Source organism: Coccidioides immitis, assembly GCF_000149335.2.
Source record: "Coccidioides immitis RS genomic scaffold supercont3.1, whole genome shotgun sequence".
Taxonomy (NCBI): Eukaryota; Fungi; Ascomycota; class Eurotiomycetes; order Onygenales; family Onygenaceae; genus Coccidioides; species Coccidioides immitis.
In genome coordinates, this window is record NW_004504310.1 from 3096056 (window position 1) to 3117577 (window position 21522).

The following is a 21522-nucleotide window of genomic DNA, read 5'->3' on the forward strand; positions in this document are numbered from 1 at the left end:
ATATTTCGTCAAAGCAATTTTTTTATTTATTTATTTATTATTTTATTTTTATTTTGGGGACCCTACCCATGTTGATGATATCATCGCGATTGGTGGCTGATGTCCTCAAGGAAGAGACGGCTCAGGGGAGATTTCGTATTAGAAAAGCGCCAAATATTGTCTACCAGCTGTGAGAATGAGATGCCAAATCCAGACGTCTAAACATCTGCAAGGAGTTATTTAGTTGAAAAAGCGCCTCAAGCGGAAGTAGGGTCACAGGCATGGGCGACAATTTGGAACATTGACTGTGCACTGAAAGCACTTAGAAGGACTCCGGCCACCATAACGATATTCGCAGGACTGAGGGCATTTTGTTGGATTCATAGAATCTAATACTATCTAAGGGGCTGAGCCGGGTATCATCAACCCGTAGAATTAGCCCGTTGGAAGGTCTCATCGGACTGTCTGCTGTTCTGACTTGGGAGTGAGACCAAGGCCAAAACCATGGTAGGGATATCCATCCAAGGTGCGAGGGCGTAGGCCGAGACTCCTGTTCAAAATAGAATACAGAGTTAATGCGAAGAAGAGGAATGTAGTGTAACCACCGAGTCGTGAATGTTAAATGAAAGGTAAACCAGATGCTTGATTTGCTGGGAGGATGAGCCGCAAGAGCAGAAGCCCAACCTGGGGTTGTCATCGAATTGGTTATATTGCTTGGGTTAAACTAACTAGTTAGTTCACTCAGTAACTGGTTGAATATTCTCCGAGATTCTGTGACGTCGATCTTGGGAGGGCTGGGCCAGGGTCGTCAATCGGGTTGCTATCCTATCCCCTCTCCATGGAGGATAAGAACCGGTCAACCTCCTGTCTCTCCTGTCCCATCTACATGAGCAGTTTAGAGATTGAGAGGATTGTCCTTGGATGTCTGCAAACAACAAGGTTAGGTAGGGCTGTCTTAAATCCTTGATCCGCCCCAAAAAAGCCACTCTTCCCAGCCAAGAAAGACGTGCTCTCCCAACTCCCACTCTGCTGCTTTGTGCCCCGCAGTGCATCGCACGACCACGGAGTTCAATCCCTCCTGGCTCCAGTCTCGCCTTGCTTCTCTCTCGGCTCTCGCCGCAGCGCCGCCGCCGCCCGCTTTCCTGGCCCCGTGCCCAGGTAATTAGGTTCGTGATCTCATCATTTTTTTTTTTTTTTACTCCAGCCTACACGTCACTCTGATGACGAAATGACTTCACTTCGGGCGGGCTGACAATTGATTTGTCTTGCTGTAGATTCGCCAGCCGTCAGCGAACCGTTCTTTATACCCGTCCTATATCCCTCAGGCCCCCTGCACATGGCACATTCATCAGCCGAATCGCCACCAATGCTGTCGAATTCAACGATTCTTCCTACCAGAAGCCAGACGAGCGATGGTGTGTGCTTTGGGGAGCAGATGAATTCCTCCTCGAGACCTGCAGACACCAAAGGCCACGAGCCCTCTAATTCGGCAGCGGCCATGTCAGGCGTAGAACATGGAACGTTAGGCACATCGCCGGGCACTCCTTCCGAGGCAGCAAAGGGCGCAAAGTCGGGGATCGAGCTTTTACGTCGTCTGAGTTTGATGGAGGGAAGACCAACGCTGTCGGCTATGGCGAGACCTGAAGAGCATGCGGATCTCCGTTTGACGGGACGGATTATCAGCGCTTCGTTCTGCATCCCTTATAAGCTCCGCTTTCGGTCCGGTTTGAATTGGGTAAGACTTCAGAGTCTGGGCTTTCGTTCACACTAGACCAGATGCTGATCACGGCTGCAGGAACTGCATCACCGGCCTGGGACCTCCGCTCTGTTCGATTCCTTCCAGTATCTCGCCTCATCGGAAAATCCGTGGTCTCACACCCTGGTTGGGTGGACTGGAGAAGTGGAAAATTCCACTCTACAAGACTCATATTTTCAAAGCAGGCCACATACAGGCTCTGGTCTCGAGTCGCTATCACTGGAAACTCCTATGACCTCCCTAAGCAAGGCTTCCGCCCCCATTCCTGTCGATGGCAGCCATAAGCCCCAACCTCCGGCAGATGGAATTCACGTCAAAAAAGAAGACCGAGATCGCCTCGAAAAGCAATTACACTCGAGTAAATATGGCATGATCCTTCCAGTTTGGCTCAGCGATGACTCCGAGTCGCCTGAAGAAACCCTGCACCTCAAGGACCAAACCCGCTGGCGCCGATACGCTGAGCGTGAAATCTATCCCTTGTTTCACTACAAGCAGCACGGCCCGACGGATGGGCGTGCTGAACGACGCTGGTGGCAGGACTATCAACGCATGAATCAACTCTTTGCAGACCGAATTTTGGAGATCTATCGTCCAGGAGATATTGTCTGGATCCACGACTACCATTTGTTCTTGTTGCCCAGTATGTTGAGGCAGCGGATACCGGAGATTTACATTGGCTTTTTCTTGCATGTTCCGTTCCCTAGCAGTGAATTTTTCCGCTGTCTGACCCGAAGAAAGGAGGTTCTTACCGGTGTTTTAGGGTCCAACATGATTGGTTTTCAGTCATTTACATATTCTCGCCATTTCTCCTCTTGTTGTACACGCATATTGAGATTCGACTCAAATTCTGCAGGAATCGATGCGTACGGTGCCCATGTCGCCGTGGACGTCTTCCCGATTGGCATTGATGTGGACGCAGTCCGGAAGATGGCATATGGGGAACCCAACATCGAAAAAACTATTGCTGAGATCAAGAAGCTCTATGCTGGAAAGAAGATCATCATCGGTCGAGATCGCCTTGATTCGGCTCGTGGAGTGACCCAGAAGCTCATAGCCTTTGAAATGTTCTTGGAGCGATATCCGGAATGGCGTGATAAGGTCGTCCTGATACAAGTCACGAGCCCAACTAGTGTGGAAGAAGAAAAGGAGGAATCAGAAGCCAAACTATCAAGTCAGATGTCGCACCTTGTATCGACCATTAATGGCAGATACGGATCGCTCAGCTTTTCTCCTGTTCAACATTATCCTCAGTATCTCTCCCGTCATGAATACTTTGCGCTTCTTCGTGCAGCCGACGTGGGTCTTATCACCAGTGTCCGTGATGGCATGAACACCACCAGCTTGGAATACGTTGTCTGTCAGCACGAGAATCATGGACCACTTATACTATCGGAATTCTCTGGTACTGCTGGAAGCTTACACAATGCAATCCACATCAATCCTTGGGATTCGGGTGGAGTCGCTGCGGCTATAAATGAGGCACTTACTATGAGTTACGAACAACGTGAGGAGCAGCATGAAGCACTGTATAAATATGTAACAACACACACAGTTTCAATATGGTCAGATCTATATATTGGTCGGCTGTTGAACAACCTATCGTCCTTCAATCAATCAATCGCTACGCCGGTGCTGGACAAAGCAAAATTGCTATATCAATATCGCAAGGCCCGAAGACGTTTATTCATGTTTGATTATGACGGCACATTAACACCTATTGTGAAAGACCCGCAAGCTGCCATTCCTTCAGACCGCGTTGTTAGAACCCTCAAATCACTCGCAGCAGATCCTAAGAATTCTGTTTGGATCATCAGCGGGCGTGACCAGAACTTCCTTGAGGAATGGATGGGCCACATCTCGGAATTAGGATTAAGCGCAGAGCACGGATGCTTCATTCGTAAACCGCACAATGAGGTCTGGGAAAATCTTACGGAGAAATCTAATATGGGGTGGCAGAAAGAAGTCCTTGATATCTTCCAGCATTATACGGAACGAACACAGGGCTCTTTCATCGAGCGAAAACGTGTTGCATTGACTTGGCATTATCGACGTGTTGACCCTGAATACGGAGCGTATCAGGCCAAGGAGTGCAGGAAGCATTTGGAAAATACTGTGGCAAGGAAATGGGACGTCGAGATTATGGCAGGTAAAGCGAATTTGGAGGTTAGGCCGACATTTGTTAATAAAGGCGAGATTGCGTCGAGGCTTGTGAACGAATGTCAAGGGCGCCCAGAATTCGTTTTATGTCTTGGTGATGACTTCACTGATGAAGGTGCGCTCACCCTCTTGTTCTTTTTAGGAATATTTTACCTACTTCCCGAACACTAACGAGCTTATGATTGTATAGATATGTTCCGCGCTCTACGGCATTCAAATCTTCCGAAAGATCGAGTTTTCGCTGTCACAGTTGGCGCGAGCTCAAAGCAAACTGAAGCAAGTTGGCATCTGCTCGAACCGGCGGATGTCATTGCAACTATCAGTCTTCTGAATAGTTGCAATTGATGATGAGCCAACATGACAAGCAGTCTTTTTCCTATTCGTTTCACAGACTATGCAAACATGGCGTTACTTGATTTGAATACAGCAACATAAAATAAGGGAGGGCCACCGTTTAGTTTTGAATAGTTATCCCTTTTCCTGTTTATGCAAGCATTATAGTTCTTCCTTCTATGTTCATTGAACTTATTGAAAAGGTTGCCCTGGTTCTTGTTTTCTTCTGCGCTGACATAGTAGATTAACACATATATACTTATACATATATTAACCTGAAATTCTGGCTGGAAAGAGAGCGATGGCGAAGCAAGAAGAGCTTTTTTTTTTTTTTTTTTTGATTTCATGCCCCTTTGGGCTAGTGTTGTCTTCCTGTTTTCCATTCTCTATGTTTAATCTAGAGAAATTTCCTGATGATAAAATACAAGAGCAATGCTTACTCAGGTTTGAAACAACCTTTTGCTTCTTCTCTATAATATGTATATCATGATTCACTACCTTTAAGGGTAAAGAAATAGCACTCTTGCGGTTGTCCCCCATAGCCTTTCCTGCTTGTGAGCAACTGCAACAAATTCTCCAAAATCCGCCTAGACGTGTTACTTCCACAGCAGTATGCAAGGCGCTCAGTCCTCAGACCATGATATCCAGCCATCTACTGCGTAAGCACTCCACTTAAATCATTCACAGAACAACCCCGACCCAACCTCAACTCCAAAAACACCGTTCCCCTCCACGGGACAGTCACACTCATAGTACGCGTCGATCTCTTCAAAACCTAGGCTCTTATAGAGCGCAATAGCGCTATGCATGGTCGGCAGCGTGTCCAGACGCATCTCAGCGTACCCTTTCTCCCGGGCCGTGTCGATAACTGCATTGATAAGCGCCTTGCCGATACCCAGACTGCGGGCGCGCGGGAGGATATAAAGCCGTTTGATCTCGCAGATGCGCAAGGGGTTTATAGACGGCAAATTGCGAAGAGCTGCGCACCCGAGGACGTCGGATTCGACGTATGTACAGCTGCAGCAGTAGTTCTTGCGGGGAGATACGCTGCCCCCATGGCTTTCCTCTGCATGGACAGGCTCGTAGAAGTTGTCGCTGGTGGAGTTGTTTTGGATGGCGAGCAAAATCTCGCCACCCTTTTCCGGGGCGTATTTTCCCGGCATCTGACTGATTTCCGTGCTGAAGTCCTGATAGCTGAGGTCGATGCCTAGTGAATCGGTGTAGGACTTGATCAAGGAGGTTGCGGTCGCGATGTCCCGCGGGGAGCGTACCGGGTGAATGTGAAATGATGGGGCTTGCGACAATGCATTTCCACCCAGGAAAGGCTGCTAGTCGTCGGGCTGGGACATCTTGCTTTCAGAGAGGGCGGCTTAGCTAGGGAGAGGAGAAAAGAAACATAGGCGGGTTCCTCCTACTAGATAGTCTAGTAGCAAAGAGAACCTGGCTCAGTGAGGTCGAGGGTAGAAATATGGGCTTTGAACATGTCCTCGTATCGTAGAGAAGGAACCACGTCTCTCACATGTTGAAGGCTGAGATTCGTATACTCGGTAGCCACTTGACTTCTCAACCATTTGTTGGAGATATCTGAGGTCATTTACCATAAATTGGAGCGGTTAAGCCGGCATGACATGCATAGGGCGTGGAAGATTCCGCATCTACCAAAAAAAAAAAAAAAAGAAAAAAAAGAAGGGAGATCATAACCACCCGATCATTAAAAAAAACAAGAGAAAAAGGAGAGAGAGAGAGAGAGAGACGCACACAAAAACTAAAAACTAAAAAAAAGGGAAATTTGGCTGCTTGCCTCCGACCAGGTTCGAACTGGTGGCCTCCGGATTTCCAAGTAGTTGTGGCTACTCGTCATATGTGTTGATATGAGACCGGCGTCATGACCAACTAGACCACGGGGGCTTGCTTGGGGTGTTGCGGTACCTTTGACTCTATCAGCCACATTCGATTCCCCTTCCGACAAACCCCGAAAAGGAACGGAATCTTACAAATCGCGCAAGACACGCAAAGCTGCCGGCTGCAGAGGCGCATTTCATGTTATTTATACAGAGAAGAACACGATGGCATTACTCCATACAGTGACGGCAATACCGAGATACTTAAAAAAAACAGATAGCAACAATTACACCCAGTCCCACTAAACAGACTTCTCTCAGACAACTCTCGAGATATCAGATCCCCCGATGTAGACATCATCGTCGTCGTAAACGGAGTGGAAAGAACGTAATTCTCAAGGCCGGAGTATTGCAAGAGGGTGAAAATAATAGATAAAACAGCCAAAAAGCACGCCGGTGTTGGGTGAAAATTTAATTTCCAACTCCCTCACAAGTCATTTATCCACCCCCCAAGCCCGGTCGCTGTAGAGTGGAGGAGGAGCAGGTAGTTTAAAAAAGGAACAAAGCCTCGGTTGTAAGACACAATAAGTCATGGTTTTCCCATCGAACTCCCTCAGAACAAAACTCACAAAGAATGAAGGAAAAAGGATAGATAGGATAATAACATATGCGGAGGCATAGATTTGTGTTGTCATTCTGGAAGATATGAAACGAAGGTTTTATGGACCAGTTATGTTATGGATTACATACCATTTAAGCACAGCAATTCAAGACCTCGAGCTTATTTCTGTTCATGCTTTTGGGTTCCAACGGGGAACTCCTGGTCGCTGGCATCCAGGATATCGTACTCTTCATCGGTAAGGAAGCCGTCAGTGTCTGCATCGTCCATAGTCAAGCTTTCAACGTCGTCGGCAAGGTCATGCTCGTCCTCCCTGCCATCCCAGCATGTCGCCGATGACGTCGTCTTTGTATCACTGATGCTCATCTCAGGAGACTCCCGCTCCAGCTTCGGGAAGACCATGTCACTGGCTGCAAGGGGTTCCTCAGCCTTGTCTTCAAAGCTCATCACATCTTCACAATGAGCTGACTCCGTACCCGATCCATTCTCTGGCTTGTCGGACTCTTCAATAGTAATGTATTTGCTTCCGCTCACAACAGCGACATCACACCATAATCGATCACCGAAAGGAGCTCCATCGGGAGTTTTAAGACGCCAGTATGAAATAGCTCGACCCTCGCGGAGAGGAGTCTTCAAAGTCAACCTGAAATCAGCAGAATCGCCCGGAGCAACCGGTTTGGTAATTTTATTGCTTTCCATTGCCGAAATAAGCTCGCTCGTACTAGTTGGGTGATCAGAATCAATGTTGAACATTGTATCACCACCAGCAAATCGAACACTGCAGCCCTCGGGCCATGGAGCTGCGCCGCTGTTCTGGAGGGTCCAGGTTTTAGTAAAAACGGTGTCACGAGGTAATTCAAATCCATCCGGATAAGTATCTCGCATGAACTGTGCTTGCAATTGTCCTGACGAAGCTAAGTCGCCCGGAGAAGACACCTTCTCTCCCTTCAAGGTAGGGAGGGGCGGTGATGGTGAACGTGGTGCAGGAAGGTCACTGGTCTTTTGTACTTGGGTTGCAGCGTGAGAAACACCCACGGCCATAGGTTCGGTGAACGAAGTCTTCGTATTAGGGCGATCACCCATTCTCTGCAACGGCTGCCCTCTGTCGTTCTCACCCATAGTACTGATGGAGACATGGCGAACAGCTGTTTTGAACTTTAGGAGGGGGTGAGTGCGGTTGTGAGTATTGTCAGGGTGGGCCTCGCAGCGAGAGCAGAAATCGGTGTCATGGCAAATGGCACATTTGTAGCGGTCGCCAGTGATATATAGATTGTCTCCTTTCCCTTGGCAGAGTGGGCCGTCACAATAGACGCCGTGGTGGACTTCATATGAGTCAATTGCAGCTGGAATCGGCTCATAGAGCGGAACGAACCGGTGACCTGGGTGGGTCGCCGGAGCAGCATGGACACATTCGCCACAAAAGTCGAAGTCAGGGCAGTCAAGACACTTGTGGCGTACACCACGGATTCGCTAGTGAACATCAGTATCGCTGTGCGCCATAATTATTGTGAAGGATGGGGGTTATCAACCTTATCGCACCCATCGCACAGGGCCATGTGGCGTACTCCACGACCTGGGTCACAGAGGTGTCCAACAGTATCCTTGAGGCTTGAGGTCCCAACATCGTGAGTAAAGAAGAAAGAGTGACCAGGATGGTGGCCATGGACATCGTTGATGATGCAGCTGAAACAAAGATCATAGTCATGGCAGTCAAAGCAGGTCACGAGCTGCGCTTCCTCGAAGTCTACGGAAATGTTAGCCAGCACAGCCTCGCCATTATTTGAGACCCGATCCTACCTTGGAAGCAAGAATTGCATGTACGCATCTCAACCGTGGGTTCCGGTTCGGGGGCATCGGGGGCTTCGAGTTCAGCTTCCTCCTCGACAGTCGCGAGCCCGGGTTCCTCGACCTCTTCGGCGAATTCTTTTGTCACCTGTTCTTGGGATTTGGGGGCAATGGTCTCTGTGGTGCTATTCACGACCAATCCATCAATCACAGAGCGCTTAATGAGCCAGTGATCCTCACCCGGACAGAGAAGTCCGGAGTCAATACAGCGTTGGCACAGGTCATAGTCACCATCTTCGCAAATACTGCAGTGCCAATGAGCATTGGGGATAGAGTTTCCACAGTGGTTACAGTCAATATAAAAGGTCGCGGCGACGTTAGTCCTGTTATTGAAGTGTAGCCTGCCTTCCCTATCCGTTTTCCATGCATCCTCTGATTCACGTGTTGGCTTTTCAATATCTTCTGCAGCTTTAATCGCCGGGGGATGGTTACGTTCCTTGAATGAGGCACCATGATCACTGTCTGTGATCGGCAGGGGATCATTCAGAACAGTGTTCAGGTAGCTGCCGCGAGCAGAGTGAACTGTTGAAGGGATCGTACTCTCGTTGGCGTGCGCTGGTTGTAATTCTGGCTCTGGCACACATTCGGGCTTTTGTTTGCTTTCGGTAATCTTTATCCTGAGCTTGGTTTTGGCTTTGGCAGCCCGGTAGAGTTGCTTGTAGATAGCGGTATCACTGCTATTCAGAGTCACCCATCTTGCAGCACTGTCTGAATAGCGCTCGATGACGATGTTAGAATCGACGGAAAGTGAAAGGACTTCTCGGATCTGTTAAAAGGAGAAGACACTACGAGTTAGCGGAAGCGACGTAGGAACATAGAGTACGAGGGATTTGAGAGAAGCGACAGAGAGGTTCCACGACAGCGAGCAAGTGTGGGTCACAAGGAAGAGAAGGGATGATCACCTTTCGGGGAAATGTGTAGGCTTCGAGGTCCTTCAAGGGAAGCTTAAAGCGTCGATTGGTACCTTCGTAGTTGGCCTTGATGGCGATGAGGGTGTCGGGCCCCACTGATCTATTCATGATTCAAGACTGATATCAAGATTCCTAACAAAGCTGAAATATCTTTGAGAGAAGGACAAGGCTGACGATAAAACGGAAGCCTGGAGCAGAAGGGCTTCAGAGGGACCGAGTCCTAGCTGAGCATCTGTCGAAAGATGAGGCCGACTGCTGAGGAAGAATGTTATCTTGATAAAACAAATGAATTCGGGGTTGCTTCGATGGAGGATGGAGTGGAGGTTCGATGGATGTAGTAAAGGGTGCGTGACGAGATGGGGGGTTGATGGAGAATGGAGCGGAAGGCGAGGAAGGGAAGAAGAGGTGAAGCTCTGCCGGGGGAAGATGGAACTTGAGGGGGTCGGAATCATGCAAAGTTCAGCGGAATGAGCCAACCAGCGACGAGGGTTCCGGCTGTTTTGTATGGAAATCAGTGTTACGTCCTGCGCTCGTTGCCTGCCAATTCGAGGCTGGTACTGTAACTTACATGGTGATGCAGGATGATGACACCGGCCGGCTGCCTGGGCCCGGTACGGCGCTAGGCGAGAACAGGCATAGTGGCGATGTTTGAGGCCACCGGAATGCGGAGAAGCTGCCAGAGTGATGATATCAGTCGCCGTCACATGACAGGAGGCGGTAAGCATGTTACGGGTTGGTCTGTTTGTTACTGGACGCGGTGAGCTAATTCCCCTGCGTTCACCAACTTCACCCATGGAGCATGGAGTAGGCAAGTTGCTCGGGAGTTACTGGGGAAATCTAGGTAGTTACTCTTGGTGTGCTTTGCACAATGCTGGAGGAGCATAACTCACATTCTCAAGAACTTGCTCTGGAGAGGCGGAAAAGGAGCCCCGAACAAGGAACAGTCGCTGCGGAATACCGCTGGTGGATGATAGCTTGGGTAGATAAACTGGCGCCAGACTCTGGCCTGGCGAATATCCCCAGTTTCATAGGAGATGTTCGTCGTGGTGGGTCCAAGATAAGGAGGCGTATGCGAGCGGCATCGCAGTAGGGGCATTTCGAGAGCTATTCCATCAGAGCCATTGAGGTTGCCTGTTTCCGTGACACGACCTAAACGTCCTTTGATATCTTGACCGCTACTATTTCCAGGTCTCCCGTCTGGCATCCAATGCTTTTTGTGACCCTTCTTTGGGTACACCAGCCTTTACGAGCTACCTCACACTCGCACTGCTACCGACCTCCGTGAGGGCTGCGTTTGGACATGGAGGGCTCGTTGAGCTGGTGCTGATCCATGCGATCCGCAAATCCCCATCCACTCCTGTGTGTGCACTTCTCATTACTCCTTGAAGGGCCCTTCTCGCATCCGTTTCTTTCCAATCATCTCCTCCCCTGTGTCTAATGCCTTCCATTATCCTGTGTCTGCTGCTCTTATAACCTCCCACATATAATTGCTGGTAAATTTCATCCAGAGTGAATCCTGCCCTGCAATGCATACTGTATGTGCAAAAAGTAACCCACCACAAAATACATATCATGACTCCCACAGATGTGAATGCAAATACAGCAGCCATGGGAAAGCGGCAGAGGCTCAGTGTCCCGAGGATACTGACGTGGCTGATTCCGGCTACTATGCAACCACCGAAGACGTGGGGGTAGATCTTAGCTGCTGAAGAAGCTGTTAAATACAAAAAGGAGAGCACTTTGCACATTTTCTATCTTATCCCTACCTGGGAAAAGGGGGTGCTCAATCAAGATTATTGGATAGAGCATAAAACTCGGCAATGATGAATTCTCCACTGTCTGGATGGCCCGTGGTATACAGTACAACAGAGATGTATGTCTGCTACTAAGCAGCTGCTGGAGCCTCCGGAAAATCTTCAAAATGCTGGAATTGGAATCCATGGTGAGTATTCCCCCACTAGTTTCTACTCGCTTCGGTGCATCCATCTACCAACATGCCCAACGGATTTAAATGAGAAGAACTGTACTCCATAGTCATTGTTCCTCTCGATGATCTTGACGGGCCTACTAGGTATGAAGCGCTTGGCTGGCCACTAAACCAACAAATCATCCCATTCGCGAAGCCTAGAGATAGGGAGAGATTGTGATGCCTATAGAGATCCCTAAAATACATACAGAGATATCGTACCTTAGTGCCTTTTGGTCTAGCGGTGAAACCAGGCGCTCCAGTGACTCAAAGGGACTTCCACCACTTTCATATACCTTTCCAGATAGACTCCATAGTGAACCCCCCAGCCACAGCTTGTGACATGTAGAGCTATATATGTATATTTATGGAGCTCGACATATATGCATGGACCATTTTAACTGTGTATGGAAGTGCGGGTTACTACGCTACCAAGTTCTATGGTTCCACGTTTAGGCCCACAAGCCTGAGCAATGTAAGTATCAATACGGAGTAGTTAACACTGAGAAAAGCTTCGATTCACGGCATGGCCAAAACAACACGCCTGACCCTAAGCTTGATCTTGCAACTTTTGTTAAATGCACATGCCCTGAAATTGAACCTGCCGAGTTACCCTAGCAAACATCTAACCACAACAGAGCTTCTGCAAGAACCCTCATTCAACACCATCATCAACAAATATGGTTACAATGAGTTGACTCTGATTGCCTTGGCATTTGGGAATGACTGCTAAGCCCGGTAATGAATACAATTATAGGGGGTGTTGGTTAAACCCAGATTATAATTAGCACTGCAGAATAATCTGGTTATTCCAGCGATTCTTCCAATAACTTTGCCGCAGAACATCATGATATCTGACAAGGTCACCAGATACTCTGTTTATCCCAAAGGTATAAGACTTGTGAATTAGAGGTGGTCCAAAGGGACCCTTCCTGTCCACTGACAATTCGTCAGTGAGCTCGCGGCTTCCTCTCGTGCACAGCACTCCAGAAAACTGCAGCAATGCACCGTGAAGATTGTAATCGAGAGTGATTCCACTGTTCGCAAATATGGGAGCCATGTTGGAATTCAAATGGAAGCGGAAACATTGGCATTTGTTCGAAAACACAATTCTATTCCAGTTCCAGAGATTCGCAAGAGCAATGCTTCGGGAATGAATCGAATGATCACCTGGATTTTATTGATGCGCGCTCCTGGTCGTCGTCTTGATAACTATCTGCTGGCCGAAGATGGCTGACAAAGCCCAAGCTGAGACAATTTGCTCAGTTGCAGTAACTTACCATTTCGCCCCATTATAATTTGCACTCACCAGATCCTGGCTAGATTGGATCTTGTTCTGGAAGTTTTGCTTGAGATCACGCTACCGTGTGGACCATTTGATTCTATTTCTTCTCTCCATAGCTTTCATTGTTGCGCCGGCTCAGCACTGTCCAAAACTACAATTTTCAGCAACGTTTCACAAATTGCTCCCTGATAACTGTCACATTGATTTTGCCCATGCCAACTGATCATAAGAAAATATTCTGGTGGATGAATTTATCGGCCATGTTATTGCCATGGGAAATAGCTGGATTTTGGCCGGAGTGGTGGAAGCATAGAAAAGCTTTATTTGGCGGCCGTTGCTAGAAGTAGTGGGTAGAAATTATTGATTGTCTCGCCCCGTTATGAGGAGTTTGAGGCAGATAGAAGTTTGAATGCTTTTCATGGTTCAAAAGCTGTCCGGGGAGGGGGATAATTGATGGCTGAATTATGTGTTATGTTGTTTCTCTTCAAAAGCGAAAAGAAACTTGGGAAGAGGCGTTATTAAGTATTAGACATAAGAAAAGTGGTCATGAGCCATTTCATTTGCTTTTGACATAGGCGATTTTTTTTTTTTTCTAGAATTTTTGGAAGTTGATACAAATAGACAACCCGATAAAAAAAGGAAAAAATGAAAAAGAGAAAGAGAAAAGAAACAGAAAATGGTAGTGAAAGGCCACAAAACAAAGAAAAAATAGAAGGGGGAAAAAAGGTGCGCTCGACACCAACCTTATATCCGATAAAAGCGAAAGGCCGAAGAAACGAAAACGGAGGAGAGTGCAGTGCTTAACATGGGGCACCTAAGGGGAGCAGATTTAAAAAAAAAGGAAGTACCACGGAAAAAGTGCTGCTTTGAACAGAAGAACACAGGGATAACCGCTGGGTGGTCAGTCAAAGGTCAATCTTGGAATCGCTAGAGATATGACAAAAAAGAAATGTGTCCATGCTTTTGAACAAAACATTGGGCAGTCGCTGAATGGAGAGAGCAAAAATATTCGAATAAATACGGCATAACTGATGCTATCATTATAAAGATTTCACAAACCAAAAGTAAGGAAGAATGGAAAAAGAGGGGGGGCGAAAAAGGTTCACAAGCATATGAAATTCAGAAGGGGGAATTTGCTGCAATATCGAAAGAAGAGGTCGCCAGTATGCATGAAACTTAAAAGAATCTAGCTAGGAAAAATCGAGCCATAATCACGAAACATCAAAAGGGACGCCGGCTATCATGTAATCCCGGAGACATTGGAATGATATAAAAATAGGGATAGGTTAAACAAGGTACTAATAACAAAGCACTTTGGGAGACATTATGTTTAGCGTTTCTTAGGAGTAGTACACTGTCCCATTTGGCTGTTGGGGATAGTAATAAGTCCCGGGGGGTGTAATCATGCCACCCATCCCGACAACTCCGCCTTGCGGCGCCACAGGGTAGGTAGCGTTGGGGTAATTCGGGTATTGAGATGCATCATAATAATAAACGGTGCCGTTTGATTCGTGCGCAACGGTTCCGGATTGGGTGAACTGCTCGGTCGTAGGTTGAGAAGGCATGCCATAAGGAGCCTGTTGACCAGCGGGAACAAACACGGGTGTTGGGCCCGGAGGTACCGGGGCACTGTACTGCGGATAATCTGGATTTGGACCCGGGTACCCAACCGGTCCTGACGGGTAAGAAGCGGATGGATAGTAGTTCTGGGGTTGCTGATAAGGGTATGGTTGGAAGGGAGGAGCATGGATCGCGCGCTCTGGGATTTGAGAGAGCGGTGTAGCTGAAGCCTGAGGAGGATGTGACACGTTACGAGTATGCGAAGAGTAGCCTGCTGTTTCAGGACCGTATGGAGGGCCATTGAGTGCCATGGGCACTTGATGGTGAAAAGGCTGTTCTAGCTGCTGAGGAGGGTTATATAGGCTCATAGGCGATTCGATGTCGGCTACAGAAACTGTCTTCTGTGGTCTAGGTTGGTGCATGGGTATAGTAGGGGTCGGGCGATTCTCTCGGAACTGAGGGTGCTGAGGAGTATAGGGCGATGGCTGAGCGAGGGGTTGCGGCACAGCTCCGGCAGCAGAGGCGACACTGGGAGGGGCTGGAGGAGGCGCCATTGGGCCGGCTGGCAGTGGTCCTCGTCCTACGGGCGGGAGGCGAACCACTGGCTTTCCAGCTTCTCCAGCCATGATGGGCGGGCGGGACATTACGGAGCCACCTGGCGAAATCATACCGTTGCGAGAAGCGACTCTGCCAACCGACGATCTGCGGCTCATCGGTAGACTCGGAGTATACACTGTTCCTCCATACAGGCTGCTTCTTCTGCTGCTGTAAAATCCACCGCGTCCACGACCACGATAAGCCTGTTGATTCGGGCGAAGAGCACGAGGGATGAATATGAATGATCGTTCTGTGGAAGGGAAGATGTAGCGTGGTGGTGAGCCGGGCAACGCAATTCTCACTGGTTTATCTCTGCGCAACGGTGGTCGATGCTGAGGAAGACGTGTATGCTGTTTCTTTGGAACAGCAGAGTAAGGAATCGGATTGGCCATGCCAGGTAAGAAAACAACGACAGGCACATTCCCAATCAAGACAGTACTTGAAAAGGAGCGATTGGGTGGCGTCGATCTAGGGGCAGTGGGAACTGGTTTTGAGCTCTGCCCAGAAGGCATATTTGAGGGAAGAGTGGAAGACGGTCGACTAGAGGCGGGAGGAGGTCCTTCGTTGACGGATTCATGTAGGTCGTGGGTCCAAGGGCCATCCGTAATGTCAGGCTTTGGCGGAGGACGCCTATATCGACGAAAAGAGACGTTATTAGGCAATTTGCAGAGACCAAGATGACTTATAGATATCCCAGACTTACCTTACGTTGCTGTCTACAATAAGGCCGTGGGGCTTGCTCTTCAGCTTGTTGTTGGCGGTGCGGTAACCATTTGGAGAGTTGCTGCTTCTCTTATCATGGAGGAAGAACCCGCCACGAGTTGGCACGAAGGCTGGATTTGCTCCCCTCTCCTTTCCATTTTCTGTCTGCTCTCTTCTCCTCCGTTGGGATTGAGGGAGCCGGGTGGCTTTATCACTTAGATCGGGGCTAGCATCATGTTCCGAAGCCATGTCGTCAAAGTGTATCTCCGCGACCCCTGCAGTATCATCCGCCAGCTTCATACCGTTTAGCATTGCTTCTGTCTCAGAAACCTTTGCTGCAAACGGAGTCTTGGTCGGGGACGAGCAATTTGCCTCCTTCTGGGTTCGACTTTCGACGCGTTCGTCTTTCCGAGATTCAGGTGAAGCAGGGAAGTCATTGTCGCTGAAGTCACTTCCTTCCCCTTCAGGATCTTCATCTTGATGACTGCTGGCCTCGCTCAAAGAGTCGTCTTCGAAATCTCCGGCAACAGAACCATCCTCCTCTCCCTCATCCTCAATTCTACGACGGCTGGCCGGAAGACGGCGACGGTGGTGTGGAGCCATCTGTAAAATTCCCAATGATAAGTTAATAAGCTGGAATAGATAGCGACAGGGTCAAAAGGGACTTAGATGGTGTGCATAGATGGTATAAAGGGTAAGATTCCGGGTTTGACCAGTGAGGCTAAATAAGAGAGAGAGGCGGATGGATGAAGAGGCAACAGCTTGTGCAAGAAGGCCAAGGATAGCTCCTCTCTATTCACTGCAAAACAAAGAAGAGCAATACAAGCCGAGACAGAGAATGAGACAAAAGGGAGAAAGATACCTTGTTCTACTCAACTCTCGCTCGCAAGGAGGAAGCCTCAGGAAATAGTAAAAAAAAAGCCCTCCTCGTGGTCACGACAAGAGGCCGTTATCAGAAGCGACGCAAATCAACTTGCCCATCCACAGTCGCGCTAGTCCACAGTGGGGTTAGCGCCAGGAGCACCCCGACTTCCATGCTCAAGGCTCAGTCAATCCCACTTCGGTCAACATGTCGCGGAGAGAAACACCGTGATCGCTGCATTTGTTGACGAGAACCAAGCCACTTGCCAACCGGCATTTGTCTATGGGACCGTTTTCCAGATACCTGAATTGCGTCAATCTGCGTAATTAACTACATAACTATTATGTACTACTCCGTACATCATCCGTTCGCCTCCCACAACACACCAAACCCCAGAACCACGAGTGAGAGCAGCCTTGTCAAGTGGATTGGGGCTGTGCTACTACCATAGGGCTTGCGACCCTCTTTTTGCGCCATTAACAAGACCATGTCGAGGATTAAATTACCAATGTTTGAGAGGCTACTCGACAGCAGGAACAATTCATGGCAGCTGATCTATTCGATTATGTACTTTTTAGGTATCGCCTAATCGAAGGTTGTTTTCTTCCCTTGAGATTCAACAATAGCGCCGCTGAGTCTCTGTACGGTCTCTTCAGAATAGCGACTATCGGAGCCAGCTTGTGCCCTTGCTTTCGGTTTTGGCTGATCACGGCTGGCTTTCTTCCTCGACGAAGTTGGCTTCTCAAAAGGAACTTCCTCGATAGGCGCAAGAGCACCATCATCCTGGGTCTCATCTCCATCAATGGCGGACGTGCCCTGTCTCCCCGAGCTTTCCTTCCCGAAGCGCTTTTTGTACCGGGTCGTGCTGTCTTCAGCGAACTCCATTCGCAAAGTACGCCCAAGTAAACGATTCACCCACACCTTCTTTTCTCTTGGCTTCTTCTTATCCTTGGGATACCTTGAGTTTTCATCGGACTCTGATGAGTTCATGGCATTCGCCTCCTCATCTGGTGGGACTTTAACAAATCCTCGCACAGCAGCCGCTGCAGATTCGAGCTCTTCAAACTCGACCCAACCATACCCCTTGCATTTCCCGGAGTCTTCAAAGGTGGCTATGTGGACATGGCTGATACCACCACAAGGTCTATAGTGTTCCTCGAGCATCTCCTTTGTGATGTCAAACGCTAGATTTCCAACGAATATCTTCTTGGAGGGCGGATTGGCTGAAGTTTTAGAGCCCATGGAAGTTCCTCCATCGTCGCGTGGCTTGTCTGGGCGCCCTGCGAAATTATTCGCGTCTTTTATGAGAACTGCCCGTCCGGCAAGAAGCTGCTCGCTCAGCGCAATCGCCCGTTGCACCGCACCGCTAGTCGAGAAATCAATATAAGCAAAACCTTTATTTAGCTGTTTCCCATTTCTTTTCTCGCCTTGAGGAAGATGTATTCGCGTAATCTCGTCCGGAGTAAATGGCCCCTTTGTAGTCAAGAAATTGCGTAGATCATCTTGGGCCACGGAAAAGGGAAGGTTTCCGATCCAGATTCCAAACCCACTTCGCTTGTTCGTTGGTTCTTGAGGGGGGGGTTGGGTTTCCGATTTGGACGTTATTGCTTGTGCATCGTCGACTTTCGCCGTTGACTTTTTCTTAGCCTTTCGGAGTGCTTTCTTGGAGGGAGGTTCCGGAGCAGCGAGGTCTATTTCGATATCTGGGTCGAGTTTCCGCTTGCGGCTGGCATTTGGAGAAGAATCAGGTCTGTCTCCCATTGTCAATTATAAGTAATCCACGGAGTAAATGTAGACTATTTCAACAGGAGCAGGCCGTGCCGACTCAGAGAAGAAAAGTGATCAAAAGAAGCGCGGAACAGCAAATTTTAGCTTTGGAGCTTGTGCGGGCTTGGTTGTCACAAGATTGGCTAGAGCGCGGCTTTTTCGTCCCTTTGGATGCAAACCTCAAAAGACGATCCCCCAAGTCCAGTTCAAACAAACGCGCTGCTTCACTCCTTGAAAACTCGTGCTCCTATCAAGTTAAAATACAATCCCATCATTAACTATCATATCTCTTCTTGGTAATCCGCCCGACTTGTCCCGATGGCTTCTCACGGGGATACTACTGAATCGCAGTCCATGAACGGGAGCTTAGCTGAGGGCCACCGCGCCTACAAGTCTTTCAAGTTAGGCCAACCGCGCGTTGACCACCGGGTGATTGATGCTGATTATCTTTATTTAGGAGGAAGTTTGCGAAGCTAAAGATCAAATTTGAACAAGCAATGAAGGAAGGAAACTCGCTTGTCAAAGAGGAGTTAAGGATTATCGACCTTTCAAGGAGACTCAAGGAGCAAAATGAGTATGCTCGAGCCTATTCCCTGCAGTAAACTGGCATTGTTAATAGTGTTCGTTTTTCTAGCCAACTACTTGAGCTCCTTTTGGAACTTAATTCGAGTATACGCATCCCTCGACATCTCCGATACAGCCTCTCCATTCCAGGAGAGCTGTTCTCCGAAGCTTGCCCCCCGGAACCCGGGACTCCACCAACACCCAGCTTTGATGCCGCCACTGCTCGTCAAAAGCTCCGGGAAGCAAGAGTAAAATTACTAGAAGGCAAAATGTCGGCCGTCGCTTGTCGACGTTTGGAGGAATCCATCGCGCGAAGTGATAATTTCGCCCCAGCTCTGCATTACTCGGAGTTGATAAAAACGCCGCATACTATGCCATCCAACGGCATTCATTCAACCGTGGATGGAGACCTCGATTCTACTCTTGGTTTCCTGTCCCCGGAGCATGATATGGAATATACGAATAAGCTCGACTCGGGTTTGGGCTTTACCCGAACTGGGGACAGACCATTGACCGCTGAGAGAGAAAGAGAAATCATCATGCGGAATCCCACATCCATGTATAACTGGCTCCGCAAAAACGATCCAAATGCATTCCAGGATACGGAATCGATTGGCGCTTCGGAGAAGCCATCAGCGCCTTCAAAAGCAGCGGCCACCCGCACATCCAAACGGGCCGCAGCTCAAGCACCGAAAGAAGAGAAAATATTCGAGGACGATAGCTTCATGCTTGACTTGGAACCCGAGGTCTCAAAAGGTAGCAATCGTACCAAGAGAAAGAGAGATGAAGATGGAGGATACCGTCCAAAAGGCGGCAGCGGCCGCTCGAGGAAGAAGAAAGAAGATGGCACCAAGAGGAAAAGACCAGCCGTTGCATCAGCGAGCTGAGTAGCCGTCCTTCGAGAGTGTCGTCGCCTGATTCCATGGATTTCACTTGGGTTTCGTTTCCCTTCTAAGTCTCCGTTCAGTATAATCGTGCTTTTTCCATCTCCTGTATCCATAATATATACGGCGTTTTCATTATACCGATCCATTGTCTTCCATCATCGTTATTCTTTGATAGTGGGTTACTTCCCCTTTCGTGTCTAACTCGACTGTACTTTCCCAAGACTGATCTGTTTTGCTCATTCTGCTGGGATTTTCAAGTATAGGTGACGATTCGCTTCCATATCTCCATTCTATGTTTATGAATTTACTCATGCAGATACATCAAAGAGTTCTCATATCCACAATTCTCGACCCGCCTCGCACCTTCTAATAATTCCTCCTATGAGTCTGGGAACGCGACTGGGCAGACCTACTGTCCAAGATTTCAAATTTTCTCCTAGGATCCACATTTGCCCGTGAGGTATCTTATTAGATGCGCTCCAATCATGAATGCACTCCCCGGTGTTGTCTATGAATGATATTTCCAGAGCGTTCATCTACAGGTTCTGCGGCGTCTTCCTTACTCCTAGAAAAGACGATGTGATTCCTAGCCCGGATGCGGCAAGATGTTTTATGAGAAACCTGTCAGCTGCTGATCGTGAAATCGATGTCGACTACTACGAATACCCGGATGGATTCCTAAAGTAGTTGAAATATCTACGAAGCCTGCCGGGGATTAAGCCACTCGTCAAAGTCACCGAGGGGAATCACTGGAAGAGCATCAGTGTCATCAGTCACGGTGCGCAGGGTAGCGTATATCTCCGTGCCTGGCATCCATTTGGTGAGATGGTGCGATTTCACTCCCTAGTACATCTGGTCTTATAGGCCTACGTGATAATCGGTGGAAGAATATCATTTTCGCATTCTTTACGACTGTTATCCAAGAGGTAGTCTCTACCAGGTGCATTGATATATATATGCTTTTTCCGAGATCGAAATACAGGAGGACTCGCTGACAGTTTTGCCTTTCCTTCCAGCAGTGTCTTGGTCCCAGAATCTTTCTTGTGGTGACTTTTTCCACTGCATGGTGACGACAGTGTTACACTGCACAAATGGTCATGCAAAGTCATACTTGAAACCTGGATGGGAGGAGATCGTCTATAAGGATGACAAGCCAAGTAACAGTGGGTTAATCAACTTCGTCCTAAGAAATGATATGTGGACTGGTTCTGATCACTTGGTTCTCATAGTTTTCATTGGGTCGCCTCCATCAGATGATGCCAACGAGAGATAACCGAATTTATATCTTGCAGATTTTGGTAAGCTAGAGAATTTTTCTTTCTCTTTCTTTTTCTTTTTCTTTTCTTTCTCTTTCTCTTTCTTTTTCTTTTTTTTATTTTTATTTTTATTTTTATTTTTTTTTGGCGTGGAACTGTCAAAATACCCGTCTCATCAGTTATGTATGGTTAGGACTTGCGTATACATTGGCCAATGATGATGTGCGAGAAGTACAAAAAAGTTTTCTGCCTGGAAGAAACCGGTGAGTATATTGCTTCAGTGGGTATCGAGGTTTCGAGGTTTCTTTTATCAGCCCACTTGCAATCGCTCTACTCACAGCCATCATATAGGAAGCGCGAGATGTCTCCGCACGTTGGAACATAAGTTCTAAGATTGACATTTATGCTCTTTCCCACACAACCTAGAATGCATCGAAAAAGGGGTATAATGTCTATATAAACGTTTAGCATCAGCTCATCTCTAGGCGCAGTGATGCTGACAACTACCTACCATATTCCGTCACCTTTCATTACTTGTGTCAGAAGTGCCACAGCTTTGATCCTGACAACAGCCCTGACATCTATAGGCTGGGAATTCACTGGAATATGGCAGCACAATGGAGACATCTCGTTCT

General features: G+C 48.2%; 9 protein-coding genes and 1 non-coding gene across 10 annotated transcripts; 5 read left to right on the forward strand and 5 right to left on the reverse strand.

Moving 5' to 3' along the window:
• The first annotated feature begins 839 nt into the window (after positions 1-839).
• Positions 840-4516, forward strand: CIMG_02047 (trehalose-phosphatase). Its single transcript, XM_001248275.2, has 4 exons — positions 840-1145; positions 1254-1714; positions 1775-4007; positions 4083-4516. Exons 2-4 carry the CDS (start codon positions 1316-1318, stop codon positions 4235-4237), a joined length of 2787 nt encoding a protein of 928 aa, XP_001248276.1. The 5' UTR covers positions 840-1145; positions 1254-1315; the 3' UTR covers positions 4238-4516.
• A 29-nt stretch (positions 4517-4545) lies between these two features.
• On the reverse strand, positions 4546-5819 carry CIMG_02046 (acetyltransferase; the record flags this gene model as incomplete). The annotated part of the gene is made up of 2 exons (XM_001248274.2): positions 4546-5519; positions 5666-5819. 2 exons carry the CDS (start codon positions 5817-5819, stop codon positions 4903-4905), a joined length of 771 nt encoding a protein of 256 aa, XP_001248275.2. The 3' UTR covers positions 4546-4902.
• A 204-nt stretch (positions 5820-6023) lies between these two features.
• Positions 6024-6133, reverse strand: CIMG_15020. The gene has a single exon. It is a non-coding gene; the product is annotated as a tRNA-Met (tRNA).
• Positions 6134-6236: 103 nt separating this feature from the next.
• CIMG_02045 (ZZ type zinc finger domain-containing protein) lies at positions 6237-10359 on the reverse strand. Its single transcript, XM_001248273.2, has 5 exons — positions 10010-10359; positions 9433-9936; positions 8483-9296; positions 8215-8429; positions 6237-8155 (listed from the first exon to the last, which is right to left on the reverse strand). The coding sequence occupies exons 2-5, from the start codon at positions 9547-9549 to the stop codon at positions 6848-6850; spliced, it is 2454 nt and encodes an 817-aa protein (XP_001248274.1). The 5' UTR covers positions 9550-9936; positions 10010-10359; the 3' UTR covers positions 6237-6847.
• On the forward strand, positions 10234-10954 carry CIMG_10861 (uncharacterized protein; the record flags this gene model as incomplete). The annotated part of the gene is made up of 2 exons (XM_012358925.1): positions 10234-10282; positions 10341-10954. 2 exons carry the CDS (start codon positions 10234-10236, stop codon positions 10529-10531), a joined length of 240 nt encoding a protein of 79 aa, XP_012214348.1. The 3' UTR covers positions 10532-10954.
• Positions 10955-11774: 820 nt separating this feature from the next.
• CIMG_02043 (protein kinase) lies at positions 11775-12644 on the forward strand (the record flags this gene model as incomplete). Its single annotated transcript, XM_001248271.2, has 4 exons — positions 11775-11882; positions 12046-12090; positions 12278-12297; positions 12362-12644. 4 exons carry the CDS (start codon positions 11775-11777, stop codon positions 12642-12644), a joined length of 456 nt encoding a protein of 151 aa, XP_001248272.2.
• A 1056-nt stretch (positions 12645-13700) lies between these two features.
• CIMG_02042 (uncharacterized protein) lies at positions 13701-16283 on the reverse strand. The gene is made up of 2 exons (XM_001248270.2): positions 15553-16283; positions 13701-15479 (listed from the first exon to the last, which is right to left on the reverse strand). The coding sequence occupies exons 1-2, from the start codon at positions 16152-16154 to the stop codon at positions 14033-14035; spliced, it is 2049 nt and encodes a 682-aa protein (XP_001248271.1). The 5' UTR covers positions 16155-16283; the 3' UTR covers positions 13701-14032.
• Positions 16284-16903: 620 nt separating this feature from the next.
• Positions 16904-18208, reverse strand: CIMG_02041 (RNA binding protein Rnp24). Its single transcript, XM_001248269.2, has one exon. The coding sequence runs from the start codon at positions 18172-18174 to the stop codon at positions 16999-17001; it is 1176 nt and encodes a 391-aa protein (XP_001248270.1). The 5' UTR covers positions 18175-18208; the 3' UTR covers positions 16904-16998.
• Positions 18209-18368: 160 nt separating this feature from the next.
• CIMG_02040 (uncharacterized protein) lies at positions 18369-19631 on the forward strand (the record flags this gene model as incomplete). Its single annotated transcript, XM_001248268.2, has 3 exons — positions 18369-18581; positions 18638-18754; positions 18815-19631. Exons 1-3 carry the CDS (start codon positions 18499-18501, stop codon positions 19629-19631), a joined length of 1017 nt encoding a protein of 338 aa, XP_001248269.1. The 5' UTR covers positions 18369-18498.
• Positions 19574-21388, forward strand: CIMG_10860 (uncharacterized protein). The gene is made up of 6 exons (XM_012358924.1): positions 19574-19805; positions 19895-20557; positions 20651-20794; positions 20861-20929; positions 21081-21150; positions 21239-21388. Exons 3-6 carry the CDS (start codon positions 20777-20779, stop codon positions 21277-21279), a joined length of 198 nt encoding a protein of 65 aa, XP_012214347.1. The 5' UTR covers positions 19574-19805; positions 19895-20557; positions 20651-20776; the 3' UTR covers positions 21280-21388.
• Positions 21389-21522: the final 134 nt, after the last annotated feature.